Below are 18,639 nucleotides of genomic sequence, written 5' to 3' on the forward strand. Positions count from 1 at the left end.
TAGTTTTTTCTTCCTTTTAACAGCGTTTTTCTCATGTTTACTTTGAATGAAAGAAAGCTGAGTCAATGGGTTAACCCCACTCCCCCCTCCCTGCCCACCCCCATTGACAGGCTCCGGTATTGTGTAAGTCTGTTACACAAGAGAGGGGCAGTAATGCGGATCTTCTGAGTGTGTAAGCAAGTCCAATATGAAAGGATGGTGTTATACAAGATCCATTTTTCAGAGCCATAAATCGCAGCGTTGGTGGTTTTAATAATGCTGCGGGTGACCTGTGTTTTGGAGCTGGACAGTGAAGCTTAGTTGACGTCCGTGAAGTGGATCATCAACAGATCTGAGGAGGCCACTGACTGTTTTATTTCAATGATGCAGACACTATATGTGACTTCTGGGTCCTTTTACATTATTTGTTTATTTCTACCTTTGTGCAATTTCTAGGTGACATTTTTATTTATTTATTGCTCAAATAGAAAAAGGGACAGGGTTCTGGGTTTTCTTTTTCCTACTTCTACAAAATGATGTCAAAATATATTTGATGCTTTTTTTTATTTTATTTTTTTTAGAAAAAAACATTCATAGATTTTCTTGAACTTGAACAATTCAGAATAGTTTTTTCTTTTTTTAGTGAAGTTCCACCTTCACTTTCTCCTTTTATGTTTCTCCTCCTTTATTTAAATCTGCTCTGAGCTCCTGCAGAGTTTATAATGAGGCCATGGTACAAACTGTTCGATACTGCTGACGTCCCTACCTAGTGTTAAAGGTGTGTGTGTGTGTGTGTATGTGTGTTTTTTGTGGATGTATGCCAGTGGACTCTGGTGCCTCTATCTGTCCCTCTGAGAACTGCTTTGAAACCAGTTTTAGGAACCAGGGATTTTAGTCTGGTCCTACATCCGTCAAACCAATGAGACAGAGATGATGTTCAGGTGATGCTGAGGAAGTATTAAAGTCTTCTCTCCCAGAGCTCAGGTACAAACTGTGCTCAAAGTGGAATAAGAAAATTCGACCTCCTCTCCTCTGCAGGGAGGTAGGGGGAAGTGGTGAAATTAGACTGTGTGTGTGTGGGGCCTTGTACAGTGTGTGTGTGTGTGTGTGCGTGTGTGTGTGTGTGTGCATCTTGGCATACATCTTGTATAACTTTTTTTTTTCTTGTCAGCTCAACAGTGGCATTATTAGCCAGATCTTATGTAAGGCAGCTTATGCAAGCAGCTGTCTTCACACTGCCCTCCTCCTTTATCACTTCTTTTTATTTCTTTGTAACCCCCCCCCAGTCTCCCTCTTCCCCCGTCACTCTTTCTCCCCCTCAGAGGTTTTCAATGCGTAAGAACACAGTGTCTATGGATGCTCATTTGAAGGTAATCTGTCCATTAAATCCATGGAACAGGGAACATCTAGTGCTCTCTAAATGTAAGAGTGGGTTTGAGCTGGAAAAAATGAAAGTGAGTTCAGTCCTCACGTCACTCAACCACTGTGTCTTTTTTATTTATTTTTTTATTTTGATGGTCATTCTCATTCTTATTATAAATTTTATCTTTATCGTGTTTTGCTATCTAACAAGCACATGACACCACCGGTACAGGGAGTCAATACCAAAAAACAAACAAAAAACTGTTCATGGGGGCTTCTTTTCTAAGAATTGAGCTAAGCCGCCGTCACGGTTATGTTCCTCATTTAATAAAAAAAAAAAAGAAAAGGATGAAGAGAAAAAATTCTTGTAGATGTGTTAAAATTTGAAATCATTGCAGAAGTTACAAAAGTACAACCCCAGTTCCATCAGAGTTTGAGCATTATATAAAATGTTTATGGAAACAAAATATGATGGTTTGTAAAAACAGTAGATGCAATATGAAATAAAACAATCCAGCAACATCAGATGACATGTTTTTTAGTAGAAAGTTGCAAATATTTTTAGAATTAATCATCAAGAATCATTCAGAGACTCTGGAGAAATCTATGTACTGTAACCGTTTCATCTGATACTGGATGGTTGTGAAACAAATATGACTCTGTGGTGGAAATCACTGCATAGGCTCAGCGTCATTTCCACAACGTCCTCAGACTTTAATCTAAAGATGTGATTTTGCACAGTATTATCAGAATTTCTTTAACTGTTTTTCATGGAGCAGGCATTGGTCAATGAATGGGACATCAGTCTGATAGAGGAAATAGCAATGATGACATGCAAATATTGCCTTTTCCTGTTGTTTTACATTAAATCCAGATTTACATTTAGAGAAATGAAGGTTTAACTTTGAAAAATCAGCTCGTGCTGACATCGAACCTCTTCTCACACAGGGAGGTTGTTTCAGGAGGAGATTAGGCTTCATGTTGTCCTATATTTGTTTGTTAGACAAATTTAGGTTATCTCCACCCCTCCCCCCTTTGAGTCACTGGGATGTTTTTCAGGACACCAGACAGATCAAACTGTTCCCCTCCCCCTGTATGTTCAAACCCCCCTCTCTCCTCAGATCACCCTGGCCTTGTGTCCATTTGCCTTCCTACTCTATATCCCCTCTCTGAGCATTTCACGTCGGCCTCTCATCAGCATCCTGTTTCCATGGTTTTTCTTTGTGCTTTAAATAGTTTCACATTAAAAAAAATGTTGAACTTCACGTCATAATGTTTGTCTTTATGTTCATGATATGAAGTAACATGTTCAGAAAATGGTTTTACTTCCTGTGTGAACAGCTAGAATGAATGAATGGATAAATAAATGAATGAATGAATGAATGAGTGAATGAATGAATGCTTTATTTCGAACATGTGAGAGTAATACAAAGAGGGAAACGAGGAGAGCGTCACCAGAAAAAGAAACAAATGAAAAAAAAGAAAGAAAAAGAAACAAATGAAAACACAAAAATAAACAAATAGATAAAAAAGGGAAAAAAAACCAAGAAAAACAAAACAGAACATTTGTTACATTGTTGATGGTGTGTGATCACTTTTATACTGATGAGACAAACTTTCTGAAAATTAACACAAAACATTTGCTGCCTTTTAAAGTCTCCCATAGGCTGAGAAGATGCTAATGCTACCCTAATCATGCCATTAGCCAGTACAAGAAGGCACACAAGTTTTGGTACCGTACTTGTACCGTACAAGTTTACATTTTGCTCAGTTGGATTTTAAGAAGGTTCTAAGTAGAGCTTCAAAATGAAAAAAGAAAAAATAATAGTAAGATAAAAAAAGTAGGTTATTCATTACAAACAACATTTGAAGTGAAATAGTCTGTTTATCAGCTGATTAAAAGATTTAGACCACACCCAAAAAAAAGAAAAAAAAACAGAAAACCCCCTCAAATAGAAATAAAAGTTTTAAAAAAACAGCTCCACTGTTCTTGTTATCTTCAAAAATTTGTTTCAGCATGCTTCGTGCAAGTTTTTTCCAGGAGTCTGTGTGACTGTTGCTCCAAGTGGTGTAGATGTCTTCATGGAGGATCATCCACTGTCTGGACCTGATGTCCATTCCTGTAAACGTCTCCATCCATCCCCAAATGTTGTCAGAGTGATTTAGATCAGGGGAACATCAGGATGGTCCAAAGAGTGAGCTGATTCCTCTGGAAGAAGTCCTTTGTCAGGCGGACATTGTGACCTGCAGCGTTGTCCTGTTGAAAAACCCAGTCATTACCACACAGACCAGGGCCCTCAGTCATTAAGGAGGCCCCCTGCAACATCTCCACAGAGCCAGCCGCCGTTTGACACCCCTGACCAACCTGAAGCTCCATTGGTCCATTGAAGGAAAAAGCCCCAGATCATGATGGCGCCCCCTCCACTGTGCCGCCGTGAAAACATCTCCAGTGGGATCTCCTGGTCATGTCAGTAACGTTGAAGCCATCAGGACGTCAAGGTTCAGTTTTTTCTCCTCAGAGAATCAAACTTTCTTCACCTTTCAGTGTCCCATGTTTGCAGCTCTCTAAAAAAGTCCAGACAGCGAGTGTGGAGAGAAGGTCTTTGAAGATATGTTTTGTTCTTAAAGCTTGTCTCTCTCAAGGGGTGTTTACACGACAATGGTTTGAGGGTGAAACGCAAAAGTTTTGTTGCGTTTCAGCCTTGCGTTTACACGGAAACAGCGTTTCAGCCGACCTAAAACGCAAACTTTTGAAAACGGCCTCCATAGTGGGATTTTTCTGAAAATGCTCCCAACACTGTTGCTGTGTAAACAGTTAGCTGGTGTTTGCACTGGAAACGCTGACGTCACACTCCGCCTCGCGCGCACATACAACAGGACAACAGTACTACCGGAACAATTGTCACGAACTACTGTGTTGTGCTTGTGCTGCTCAATCTGCTGACTGTCTATAACAAAATGTGCATCTGTTGCTCCACTTTTGCACTTACAACACACTAGATGACCGGCTCAACTCTTCGGTGGAGATCTCTCAAAAGCCGCTTCTGGACAAGACAGTTATAGCACCACCTACAGGCCTGGCAGGCTTACTACAGCATTTTCAGTCCATCAGTATTTCCGTGTAAACGCAGATTTTTTTTCACCGCGTTTTAGCATTTTCAGATGAAACGTTGTTGTGTAAACGGGGTCTCAGATCGTCTGATGGTTATTGGGCTGCAGTCGGCTACACTAACAGCCTGCTGATGAACTAACTGTTTCACATAAATTGTTGTTTTCAATAAATTGCTTTTCCCCTTTTTTTGTCTCAGTCTCATTTCTTCTTCTTTGCATTTTGAAACTCTACTTTAAACCTTCTTCAGATCCAACAGAGCAAAACATGGATTCCTGAATTTTTTCATCTGGTTTTAAGATTTTGCTCAGGTGTGAACTGACATGGGGTCTATATTATAATATAGAAATATTTTAAAGTCTCTTCTCTCTTACAGATTTGAACCATCAGTCATCAGGCAATCTCAGGAGCTCCTCACATATAGCCCTGTGAGGATACAGCATCAGGAAGAGACTGCCTGGCAAACTGATTTCCACATTGGTAGAGCAGAATTTTAACCCCAGTTCGCCGACTAGTCTGAAGGTAAGAAAACAAATATCCACATGAATATAAATATCCACAAATATCCTCATAAAGGTTATCATAAAAACCCTGATCAGTGAAAAGAAAAACTACCAATTATTGACCTCCATGATAACATTAAGACCTCCATCCACATTTGAAGACTGTGAAACTTTCGTGTGTTGTTGCCAGCGCTCAGCAAACTCCTCATGTGGTGGTCCCCAAACTGATGACACGTTTCTTTTCAGTAAAATCAACATGTCAGCGTGCTCTGCTTTAAGTGGAGACTGCAGCCGACCAACTATAAGTCTGGCAGCTTAAAAATACTCTCAGTCCACACAGATGTGGCAGGCGCTCAAAGATAGTGATATGCAAGCTGATGTTTCAGTTCAAAAAGTGACTTTATCAGCTGATGACAGCGTGTGTGCCTCTGGTTATCAGAGTTTCAACAGTTGTTTAAAACAGGAGTTATTTTAAATGCCTCTGTTTATAATTACACATTAATTACATAATTGAAGTTTTGACATCTTAACAAGGAGCTATTCTGATTTAAACCCAGACCCATTCTGGAGGAAGTTGCACGGTCACCTGTTAAAACTAGACACCAGTTTGGTTTTGGAAAGTGTCTTCCTGCTACATCTTTTCCAAAGGGCAACATTCGGTCAGTAAAAATGAAGTCTATGCAGAAGTGTTAAAAGTTGCTGTGCGTTGAGAATCTGCTTGAGGCTGGCTGCAGAGTGACCAAAAGTCACGTACACATTCAGCCATAAAAACAGACTGTTACATCATTAAAAAGCTATCTATAGCCTGGTTCAGATAACAGCTTGGGTCTGAAATGCTAATTTCACTATCAGCACACACTGTACAGTGAGTTGATTTTTTTTTTAACTCAGCGGTTTTGATGTTATTAGGATCGTTCGATTGTCAAATCAGAGACACAGCTCAGGTCACATGACTGCCCCCCTGTAGCTGCTCGAATTGAAACTTACAGCTAGCGACATATCAAATGTGGCTTCGTCCGTGGATTGGCTTCCTTTCAAGTGTCAGGAACAGGGGGGTGACGTCACGGAGGCCATGTCCATGTTTTATACACTCTATGGTCTCTCCCCATGTTAGCATTATGAGCCGTCAGTATTAAACACATCAGTAATTCGTGTCTGTGTGGTAGTTCTGGTGGCATGGAGGGGGGGCGACAGCATTGGATCTTAATGCCCACATTCTTGTTAAGAAGATTTTCACTTCAGTCTGTGGAGTCTGAATCTTAAAAAAGACAGTTTATGTGAAATGTCTTTGATGATGAGACCACATTGAAACGTCACATTGAGGCATCACAGGCGCAGCCATTGAAGCAGTTGTGCAGCCAGAGTCTGTGCAGTAGAGACTGTGAGGGATTCTGGGAGAATCTGAGTGGAGCCAGATGACAGATAATGATTACATTTTTCTTTTACGAGTCCAATCTCTTCTTGACTCTACCTCCCAACATATTTAACAATCCCGAAAAAAAATACACAAGAACAGCGGCTGTCAATCATCTTTAAACGCGAGGTAAAATCTTGTCTCTAACCTCTTATGACAAATGAAAATGAAACTTCAGAAAAAAAAAAGAACTTACAATATAAGGCAGCCAAATGATATCTTCAAATCACCACAACAATCTCTACAAGGTGTATTAGTTTTTTAGAGTTTAACAACAGCCCATCTGGAATGACTGGAGAGATGGAGTTTTTGATCTACACTGCAGCCAGCCACCAGGGGGAGCAGTTTGTGTGGCGACCCCATTTCAAGCCGAGCCAAGCTGATTACGTCCATTTTTTTTTTTTTACAGTCTATGTTTGGCACGCTTCGAAAAGGCTTGGATCAGCATGGTACATTTTGCATGAGCACAAGTACACTGACATGAGGTATGGCGTATTAGCACTGCGACTGCTCCTCTCGACAATAACTCTTAAACAATGTCGGGGGTGTTAGAGTGCTGTGTCGGACAAAAACGACTTAACATAAAGCAAAAAGTCCCTAAAGTTAGAGCAGTGTTCCCTGTGTCTCATCATGCTAAGGAATAAAAATTCTTTATAAATCTTTTCATTAAATAATAATATTATCATAAATGTAAATTCTCTGGGGAAAAAAAAACTTACTTGGTGTTTTTTTTTTTTTACAGGGAATTTAAAAAAAATTAAACCATTTCAGCAGCTTGTATTTTATCCTTTTTTTTAAATCTGTCACCCCCCCCAGCACTTGTTCAAATGTTGAAAATGTATGTTGTTGCCTTACTCCCATGTAAACGGTGGCTCTATACTCTGTCAATTAAGAAAATAATAATAACAATAATAATAATAATAATAATAATAATAATAATAATAATAATAATAATAATAATGACGCAAAGTAAAAAAAATAGTAAAAATTATCTTCTTTTATATGTGAGGTTTTGGTTTACGAGGGTTTGAAAAGTAATGTAAGCCTGAAAGGTGAGGGCGGCGCTGTGTGACATTGAGGAAACAGGAAATGCTTCGTAGACCAGACTGTCTCAATTCAGTTCAGCCTTTGCGGTCTACACAGGCTACGAAGGCCGGGTCCTCCCAAGGCTACAGCCTACGAGCTGCAGCCCCTGAATTGGGACACAGCCCAGATGATCAGCTCAACTCTACTTCAGTGGAGATCTAATAACAGCAGCTTCTGGGCAAGACAGTTTTAGCGCCATCTACAGTCCTGGCATGCTTACTATAGCTTTTTCAGTCTCTCAGCGTTTTGCATTGTAGGGTGAAATGTTGTCATGTAACGGGAGTGATTAGTTGTTGGAGGCTGAAGCAAAAACCTGGTTTTACAGAGAAAGCAGCCGTGATCAGGTGATGGGAAAAGCAGCAGAGGACGGACTGGGCGATACAGAGAGTGATATGAAGAAAAGTGAGGTGCTCTCTTTTGTTTGAGATAACCAAGTTTTTTATGTTGTTGTGCCATTGAGTTGTTAGACTGTCAGATCAGTGTAGTGCTGACTTGTAATTTGTTTTTCTGAGAAACTGCTTAGGTCAGCATGCTAAAATCCACTGCAGCAGCTTTGCAATGAGTATTACCTTTCTGTAGTTTTATATATATTTTTAGAACTGTGTCAGATTTGTATACTCGCTCCTGAAGTTGTAAATCGGTCTGTAACTTTGAGATTATATAACACCATTTTTTTTTTAAAGAGGAACAGGAAATGGGGTATTAAAAGGACTCTGATAGACCAGTTCTGACTGTGCTGCTGATATAACATGTAACATATCAGCTTCAAATGCTTCAGCATCCCTCAGTTTTGATTTCATTTTGCAAAAGTTGAACAGTGGCTTCTTTATGTTATTGTAGACGTGGTGCATGGGAATGTTTTGATATTTGCAAGATATATGAGGTTTTAATTATGAGGTTGTGCCAGGTAAGAAGTCTGACCTACATACTGGACTGGCAGGGAACAGCTCAGAGTGGCCGACGTATACTGTACCTTATGTAACTGTTATTTTACAGCCTGAAGGAACGACATGAGCAGAAGAGTTTGGCCTGCTTTCCCCTGCTGTATAAAGTTACATAAAGCTCCATGGCAATGGATCAGGTGGTTTCTGGATGAATGTGACTCCTGAGTTATGTAGGGAAAAAAGAACAAGCTATAGTGTCCGGTATCTGCAGGAGCTTCATGTAGAAGAGTTGAACATTGTGTGAGGTGAATGAGATTACTTTGTTTTTGAAAAAAAAGCTCCCTTTTTGTGGAGGAAGTAAAGTCAGGTCAAACATATCAACAACACCGTATAAGATAAAAAAAAAAAAAAAATAACTGATTTCACTGCTTTAGTAAAAGCTGCTTTTGCACCAGTGAGCTTCTTCTTCATGACAGCTTTTTTTTTTGTTTTGTTTTTTTAACACTTGCACAGAGTTACCCCTGGACTTGCAGCCCAAGATGTAAATGCACAAACAGTATGTTCACACACTTAAGTAATATCCACACAAACAGCAAGACCTCTCAGCCAGATCCTGCTGCCAACACTTTCCTGGCATGTAACGTTACATAAGAATGTCACTGATCCAACTGCTGTATGTGCAAGTTCCCGCTGTACTGAGCGCTTTCACGTCCGAGGAGAGGAGAGTCTGTGTTAATAAGTGCAGCAGCTTTTAATGCTCTGGGTTTCTTTGAGGAACCAAATCCAGAAACTGAACAGGATTAGGAACACACCCTCCTAATGTGTCCTTGAGCAGCACACCAAAAACTCATTTCAGCAGCTGAAGGGTTGTCTCGTGGCAGAGAGTAAATCCCATAATAGTCCGTCACTGGCTGACATTTTAATACAGTGGTGGCCAAAATTATTAGAGCACCTGACAGATCTGAAAATACTGACCTTTCGTTTGCCTCCAAAGCCTGTTCATAAAACATGCACACGACTGCTCTGGGCACAACAAATATCAGGTGAAGTGAGTCCTGCTGTTTAACTTTGATATTTGGTTCGTACACCTTTTCTACAAACTACAACAGCACGTGTCTCTGGCATGGTGTCGGTATCTGTAACTCAGACCAAAAGCTTTTCAATGAAAAGCTTTGAAAAAGAGATCTGTCCACTTTTATTTTCCAACCTGTCTGAATTTGCTGGATGGGGTCCAGACACTCAGAAATGAGATGACATCGTGAACAATAATTCAACATGACGCAGCAAATGATCCCATTGGACCCTGGCTTTTGGCATAAAACCAGCATTTGCAGTGGTGTTTTTATCTTTTTTTGTTCCTGTATTTGTCGAGAGATCCTACAAGTAACCATGGCCGCATTGTTGATACACAAGAACAGCTGTTAGCAACCTGAAGCATGCCAATGCTAACCAGTGTTAGGCTGGATGTTCCCTACAAGCTGAGGTGAGGACGACATGATGGTACTGGGCTGTGAGCTTAGATGAGTCAACATCGACCTATCCCTCCATCCATGGTTATGGGGAATGTAAGATCTATCTCCAATGGACAAGCTAGCTGTGCTAACCCAGCACCAGAGGGAATACCAGAGGACAGAGTAGCATCATGCTATTCACTGACATGGCTAACAGAGCTAACATCAGACACCAACGCTACATTGGAAGAGCTTCACCTGCTGTGAGCAGACAGGATCCAGGAGACAGAGACTGAACAGACTGCTGAAGAAGCCCAGTCCTGGACCCTGTGGAGTTGGAGACTGAACTGGAGAATGATGGACAAGCTGTCATCTCTGATGGACCTGTTCAATTATGTTATTTAGTAAGTAAGTTTGACAACATTTGATCTAAATTCTCACAGACTTGCTAAAAAATTCTTATTCCAATTTTCGTCCTGTGTTGAACTGGTCCATTACACCTTTGAGGGGGGGGTGAACCTCAAACACCGAGGTCTGCCTGTAGCTCTGCCCCCAGCAGGCCTCAAGAGGGCTGGCCAAGTTGAGATAATCAAAAAAATGAAAAATAGGGTTTATTTTAAACTGTAAATTATGTGAGGCCACTTCAGGACCACCACAGGGACAGTGACCTCTAAAAATAACCACAATATGCCTCGCTCTAACCATCGCTCTTGTTGGGTGTCATATGCCACTTTAGCTAGACAGTTAGTGTGTCCGTGTATGCATCAGGGTGGAACTTTGCTGCTTGTTGTACAGAGAGCAGAGGAGAATTGTGAATGCGGGACCATGCAGACAGTTACAGGACAAAGGAACAACTCTTCTCTGTGACCAAACAGGACACTCGCGCAGCCAAAGAAGGATGGGAACTGAAAACTGGTTCCTGTTGAGAACCGATTAGAAATGTTTCAATCAATCAACTCTGTTAGATTTCATGCTTGACTATTCCTTTATTATTTCTTTTCACTACGCCAGAGCTGCCAGACCTTGTGTTGACTTGTCTGCCTCAGCTATCTTAGCTTAGCAGTTAGATAACGTTTCCCAAAAAAACCCTCTGATTCACGGTTTTTAGCTTGAAGTTTTACTGAAGAACTGAACTCACAAAGAAATGTTTATGACTCCTATTCAGTACATCCAACATGGTATAAATCTCCTTATTTACCAAAAACGATACAAACAAAATAGTGCTAGCTTGATGCTAACATATACTGGAAATTGCATTGATATGCTAGCAGTAATCATACATCAGTATAACTTTGGCTTCAAAATAGAATTTGACTTTCATCACAGAAACATTTCAGTTACTCTCTAATACTGAGTCAAAATACTTTCAGGGAGATGAAAGAAAACTTACGAGCAGGCTAATGGCTGGCTTCATAACTATGGCAAGGTTCCAAACAACTTAAACAACTGTTTCAAGACACTATATAATAGATAACAAAACAGTACATCAGGTGACGTGCAAATTGTACTTATTTCTATTTATTTATGTCCAGAGATATCCAGATCCAGAAACCAATTTCATATTTATTCACTTATGAACTCAATTAAATGTTGCTGATCCAGAATAGCTGTGCCACGTTTTGTACAGAGAAAAGGAACGATAAGCAGAATTGATAAGGGCATTGTTATCAATAAAATTTTATTAATACTTATCCCTACAGTCAGACAACAACAACCCCCAAAATTTTGCAATTGAGGCTTTCAGGGGGTCTCTTTTGTCACTTAAGGGTTCTTAAGACCCTGCTAGACCACTAATTAGGACATTGAATGAAGTATCATCCGTCTACTGTGTTTGTTTAAATCTGGGTAGCACTTTAGTGTTATGGCAGTAGCCTTTAACCAGAGCTACAGCCCCATCTAGTGGTCAGATGCTGCACAACAGATGAAATTTATGGACAGAATTTTGGAAACATGTAACCATTAAAGTAAATAGCACTGATTCAGAATGTAGAAGCAGTTGGTCTCAGCTGTGTCACCACAAAAAGAGTTCCTCCCTAACCCAGAATTAGAAACACTTTTGTCTCGATGAGGATCTGAGCTGCAGAGAGTGCTTCACACAGTCCTTGAGTTGATTTCAGGAGGTTTTTACAGGAAGAGAAGAGATGTTCAGTCTCACTCTGTTGAAAATCAGTGAAATAAAATGAAAGCGTGATGATTACTTTGATCTTTAACTTTCTGCTATCAGCGCTATGAACTACAGTTACACAATACTGCCACCACTGATTACGCTTTTATAACAGAAACATGTCTGAAATCCATTTCACTGGTTTCTTTGGTTATGTAAACATCTGGTATTTTGAGAAACCAGAACATAGGAGAAAAAAATAGCTATCAGGTCCTCACTTACTGATTTTCAGCCCAGATACAAGCCCATCAAATCTAACTGGGTTGGATTTATGAGGTATGTAAAACTGTCCTGTCTGACCAATAAGTCGACTTGGCCTGAGCTGCATGTTGTGTAATGTGCTGAGTAATGTTACACAAGGCTAGCTGGCAGCTGATCAGTTGCTAACCTTGATATGATGCTACTGGTTGTCTGGGCTTATCCCAGACTCAGTGCATATTTCTCAACACCTTTCTGACTCAAGATATTTATATATGACAGATATCAGTCAGGGAAAAACTCCTGGTGGATTTATTTTTAAGAAAAAAAATCATTTTGAATGTCTTAATCAAAACTCCATGTTTCTAAATGTTTCTCTGATCCTTCTTTTTGGGATGACACAGGAAATGATATTTTCATGCACTTCTCAGCGCTCTTTGAACTGTGACATTAACATGATTCCTGTTGTCCACTGTAGAGTTTTAATTCTGGAAAACAAGAGAAACATGCTTTGCTTTTATCAAACCACAGCTGGTGATAAAAGGCAAAGCAGATCTGTGTGGTTTCAGTTCAGGATTGTTTGCCAGTGTAATTTTCATGCTGTTGAGAAATGGAGCTTTAAAAGCATCCCAGCAACTTCAGAAAGCTCTCGATCCCTCACTCCTCCTCTCTGCTGCATGTTTCCTTTCTGTCCATCTGCTCTGCAGCTCTGTCTTTCATCTACAGGTCATGATCTTTGTTTGTCCCTCCCCTGTCTTACAAAAGGCTCTTGAAAAGGCTTCATGTCCCTGCTGTAGCGTTCGAATTCCTGTCTGCTAAAAGAGCACCAGGATTTATTTTGCTCTAAAAAATGCAACAAGGAATTTGCGAATACTTTTACATTTTAAGTTAATGCAGGCAAAGCATTCTGCATTAATATGACACTGAAGCTTCAGGCACAGCTAACAGCACGTCTGTGCTCTGTGTTCAAAATGTATTTTTGAGATCCAGTCTGCTTTCAAAATTTGAGCTGGATTAGATTTATTAGGTAGAATAGTGAAAACTGCAACAGAAAATAAAAGAAAGGGGAAAACGCTGAAGATCACACATAAAAAAAAACTGAATGAGTATTTGAGACACATTAAAAAAATAAGAGAATAATCTGACATTACTTATTTCCAACTGTGTGCTACACAGAGTGTGCTTGCCTTTCTCTTTCTCTTTCTGTGTGTGTGTGTGTGTGTGTGTGTGTGTGTGTGTGTGTGTGCCCGCATGTGTTTTTGTGTCAGTAAACGGAGCAGGGGAGAAATGTGAACGCACGGACATGAGGCAAAAGTGACACCCTGTCTTGTAAATAAGATGAATACCATCAGGCTGTTTAGTCTGTTTGATAAAATAATAAGATACAGACCTGATCCAAAAGAGACAAGGCATTACTGCCTGAATTTCTTCTCCAGTTAAAGTTCTGAATGAGTAAACGCCAACAAAACAACAGACGACTCACACAGCCTTTTTAAGAATGATAAGTAACATGAGACAGTTTAGTCTGTTTAATAAAATAATAAGGTATAGACCTGATCTATAAGAGAGGAAAGGCATTATAATTTTGTCTACATCTTAAATCATGAATGAGGAAACTAACAAAACAATGGACGAATCGCTCAGCAACTTTCCTTTTCAACAATGACTGTTTTTCGTAGAGCCCGACCGATTAATCGGGCCAATTATAGCCTGTCACCGATTAATCAATATCGGCCAAAATGTATCCAATTAAAAAATTAAAAAAAAATTATTATTAAATTATTGATTATTATTAATTATTAAAAAAAATTGCTCTGCAGAGATTCTTTCGCTCCTGCTCCTGTGTGTTAATTAATATAAGGCTACTACACAGCGTCTCACTTCATAACGCCATGCAGGATTAACCTAAGTTTATAAATTCCCCAGTTATTGTTTTGGTTGAAATATTTTTTGAAAATGTTTCAATGTATTTTGTTGTAATTGTATTTATTGCATGTTTTGAAAGTAGCTACATGGTTACTTAAAATCTAGTTTAGCCCCATGAATTAAATGGAAGATTAACTTTTCAACAGCTAGTAATAATTTGTGTTCATATACAGTATATATCCTGTGTATATCAACTAATTTATTATACATCAGCCGATATATTGGATATCAGTCGATATATCGGATATCAGCTTCATTTTGCCCCCAGTATCGATATTGGCATCGGCCCCAAAAATCCCATATCGGTCGGACTCTAGTTTTTCGCTCTGGTTGTTGGTCACTGTAGCCCCGACCCAGTCAGGCACTGGCCTGGAATTAGCACCAGCACCAGTTAGGTGAAAAAGGGGTATAAGTGATCTTGAAAAAGTCTCTCTTCTAGATATATGCCTGATTGTAATCCACACTTTAAAATGAGATTATATAGCACGAATATAGGTTATTCCCAAATGCTATATGTTATACAAAAAAGGACACAAGAGCAGAAGAAAGCTCAACAAGAGAGTAAAACACAGGCTAAAGGCTAAAACATGAGCTAAACGCTAACACAGGGGTGAAACTGTTTGTGATAATGTTGATTCCAACCCACAGTCAGCAGTTATTCTGCAGTGGTCTGTTCAAACTTGAGTCTATCAATAAAATGAAGAGTGAGGTTACGTTAGCTCTGATTGGTAGATGACTGGCAGGACATAACCAGGATTCACTAACGTTACACATTACTGACATGTAGGCTGACAATAGCACTGAATATAGCCAGCTACTACAATACGGTACAAACTGACAAGTTGTCAAGTTTCAAACAACAGAGCTATGTAACTGTTGATATAACCTTATCTCGTCACATTGTAACTCAGTGAAAAGTTGTCCTAAGTGATGAAAAGTAGTGTTAAAAACAAGAACTTCATACATTTCCAAATCAAACACACACCTTGTTAAGAGTCATATCATCACGATAGTGTGCTCAACTCCAGTCCGAAAGTGTTGCCGCAGTCCACTTTAAATAGATAGTCCTCAGGCTCCCTCTAAGTTTGACTTCACAAGATTTTCAATCGTTCGTTTAATCACTTCAAAATAGCATGCAGGCTAACCGTGGTCGAAAATTCTGTTTTTCTCATGTAAGTCATGACACCATTTTCATATAATACAACTTTACCTCATAAAACAGCTTCCATCTCAAAGTTCTACGTCTTAATTCCAATTTAACTACAACTTTACCGTACAAATCTTTTTTAAAATTTATTATCTTTTCTATCATCCTGCTCCTCCGTCATTAAAGGGGCTGTGGATTGTAACACATACGGTTTATAACTGCCAGTCAGTAAAACTTCACGATTTGTACTGATGTCCACAAATCTTTAATCTTCACAGAAGTAGCGACATGAAGACACCGTGAAAACTGGAACAATAAAAAATCATCACATCCACACAGATCCAGAACATATTTCATGACTGAAGCCTGGCTCACACTACAGGATTCTCACCCTGATTTAACCCAGATTCGGTCCTCCCGACAATCGGGGAAGAAATCTGGTCGGGGACTAAAATCGGCCCCGATGTTCGGGCAAGATTATCTTCTAGTGTGAGCGCTTGACAAATGAATCTTTAGCCCCACGATCATCTCACAGACTCGTCGGAGCTGCCCCGATAATTTTCAAACCTGTTTGATATTTATCTGGATGATTGCAACATTCATTCTCACTGAGGATGACAACAGACAATCAGAAAGAGCTCCAGAGACCGGACGGCAGAGAACAAACGCAGGCTCAAAGTGAAACTGAAAGGCTCCAGGTCAGCTGACTGCGCGCTCCACTGGCCCATTCGAGCCAGCTCAATAATGCCTTTAAAGATAACACATAACCACGCTATTTTCATACAGTAGCAAACTGTTGTTTTATCAGTGATTGGTGTGAGATCATGCCATTATTGGCTGATACAGCAACAGTTTCACCTCTGTCCCTCTGCGTGTGCGTAATGGATGAAAGGCACCGCTGCAGACAGCTCCGCTTCTCTCTCCTCCTGTCCCACCAGTGCACTAAAAACCTCAGATCAAACAACTGAGCACATGTGGTGCATCACTCTCTCTGGTCAAATAATCTTGGTGAAATCCTGTAGTGTGTGCTGGTCAGTATTTTCAAATCTTGTAGTTAGTGCGTGCTTAAGATTTAAGAGAAGATGATCTGTGAAGATTCTCTTTATGTGAGATACAGCCCGATTTCAGAATCTTTTAAGATTTTTAAAATCCTGTAGTGTGAGCCAGGCTTTACTCTTATCTTCTAAGTACATAAACACAACATTAGACAATGATTACCGTGTTTGCCTGCTGACCGACAGTTAGAAACAAAAAGGACGGGATAAAAGCTCCTTCCACAATCCACCTTCTCTGTCTTAGCTGCTGCATGTGGCTTAGCTTCCCGGTCAAAGATGTCACAACTTTCAGCACAATTTTATTGAGACAAAAAAATAAATAAATAAAACTGGGGATAAAATTTACTTTATTAACAAGATAACTTCACTTTGAAGCTTGCATAAAGGGTTATACAAAAAGAAAGAAGACCCTGAGGATGGGAATTTATTGACTGTTATTTTTTTCAATGAAATCTTTATTAGATTCATTTTGACTAAAAAGTTGGGATGAGCGTGTAATCAAGCAATCAAGCAGAAAAGACGGTCTCGGAATCTGTTGTGTCTTTTTATAGAATCTTTTTTTTCTCCAACTGGACAGAGAACATTATTTCAGAACAGCACATCCCAACACAACAAAGGGTCTATTTTTCAGGTTTACATGAGTGTACGTGGAGAACCTTAGGGTGAGGCTCTACAAATAGAGCAAACTTTCCCTACTTCAGCTGCCTTTCCTGTTCTCACAACATTTCCTACCGTCTCTGCTGGGAAATCAATGTCAGAGATAAATCATCGAAAACAGTCTTGGTTTTATTTGTCTTTCTCTGATTCAGCGCTGTCCTCTTTGTTTCAGGTGTAGTTTGGCCATGCAGAGGTAACAGCAGCCTGCAGGTCAGGATGTCTGATGTCGAGGACGTTTGTCTGAAGAGGAGGAAGGAGACGGAGGTTTTCTACATCTCTGACGAAGATGAAGACTACAACGATGGAGATGATGAAGACGAGGAGGTGCCTGGTGAGTCAAAATGGAATAATGTGATCCTGTTATTTTTAGTTTGATCCCACAAAGTCCAGATATAGTTACCATCACATTCAGAAAATAAAAGAAGGAGAGTGGGACTATTTTCCACTCAGTGAGTCCCTGATGAGTCAGAGCGATGACTGCTAATTTATGATTATTTCCAAATATATTCTGCAGCTTCAAGCCTCTGATCTTTTTCCAGCGTGAATTCAAAAAGTGAAGTTTATGGTCCCTTAATGGAAAGTTGTTTGCAGCCAAACCAAACATTCAGCTGGACACACGCAGACTCAGACATGAGCTACATAAAGCAGATGATATGAGCGACACACCTTTCACCAAGCAGAGCATAAAACCTGCACTCAGCCAATTTTGACCAAGCCTGTCAGCATAACTCCACTTCCTTTACTCCTCTCACCTCAGCACAGCTGTTAGAAGACTTCAAAAGCATACACATATAACCCAAAACCTGATTTCTTACCTCGGGTGTCACCGGATGTGTCAGCAAATTTACCAACAAGACGAGATGTTAGTCAGTCCACTTTCTGTGTTGGATCAAGACTTAATATCAGCTGCGTCACAGTTTGTTTGTGGCTTATCTCCCAGCCTGATGACATAAAATTATAAACCCCCATTACTGGAGCCCAAATGTGGATTCTTGGAAGATGATTGGGCTGAAAGTTTGAGCACAGAGTACAGAGCATCAACAGCGCTGGGGAAGCAGAGGCAGAGACAAGAAATCCTGCAGCTTGATTAGAAAGGGTTAGTCTGTGGTGCAGTTGTAAGAGTGACGCAGGAAGATGTGGAATTAATGCAACGCTATATGCAGGCCAGGCTTATCACAGATGGCAAAGAAAGACAAAAGTGATGAGTTATATTCTTCTATATTCAGAGAGCTGACACAGCATTCCAGTTGCCCCACTGAAGCAAACTGAGCGTTAAAGGTCAAGTGCCCAGAATAAACACTGACCAAAAGAAGGATGTCCCAAAACAGCTAATTTTCTAGTTGTTCAGATATCTAAATGGCTGGTCAACCAATCTTAAGGTAAAAAAAGAATTTTCAAAAATGAATAAAATGAAATAAAATAAGATAAAAGGTAGAAATAGAATAGCTGTGATGCATAGAAAATTCAGTCAAATTTTTAGCCGAAAATGGCCCAAAAGTGCATCTTCATTTATTCAACATAAAAGACTTAAATCACCAAAACAACACAGCCGAAACTGTTGGTTTGTGATGATGCCAGCAAAAAAATGTGGCTAGCCTGCTCTAATCTGGATAAGGGCCAACATGTGTGTGGTGTTGACGTATTTGATGGCTTTGTAGGCTTTAAACTGTCCACCTCGTGAAGTAGCTCCATGCGATTTACAGC

The 18,639-nt window shown here is 39.9% G+C and overlaps 1 protein-coding gene across 2 annotated transcripts in view; it reads left to right on the forward strand.

Annotated features, from left to right (window-relative positions):
- Window positions 1-18,639, forward strand: part of LOC141799254 (helicase ARIP4-like) — a 118,118-nt gene that overhangs the window by 24,944 nt on the left and 74,535 nt on the right. For both annotated transcript variants that reach the window (XM_074681450.1, XM_074681449.1), the window contains 2 exons: window positions 4,827-4,972; window positions 17,108-17,266. In XM_074681450.1, coding sequence (XP_074537551.1) covers window positions 17,152-17,266 — 115 coding nt within the window. In that variant the 5' untranslated portion in view covers window positions 4,827-4,972; window positions 17,108-17,151. The remainder of the gene's footprint in view (window positions 1-4,826; window positions 4,973-17,107; window positions 17,267-18,639) is intronic.

The sequence above is a fragment of the Halichoeres trimaculatus genome, unplaced genomic scaffold (assembly GCF_033239565.1).
Source record: "Halichoeres trimaculatus isolate MK-OKI-2021-1 unplaced genomic scaffold, fHalTri1.1 fHalTri1_scaffold_11, whole genome shotgun sequence".
Classification (NCBI taxonomy): domain Eukaryota; kingdom Metazoa; phylum Chordata; class Actinopteri; order Labriformes; family Labridae; genus Halichoeres; species Halichoeres trimaculatus.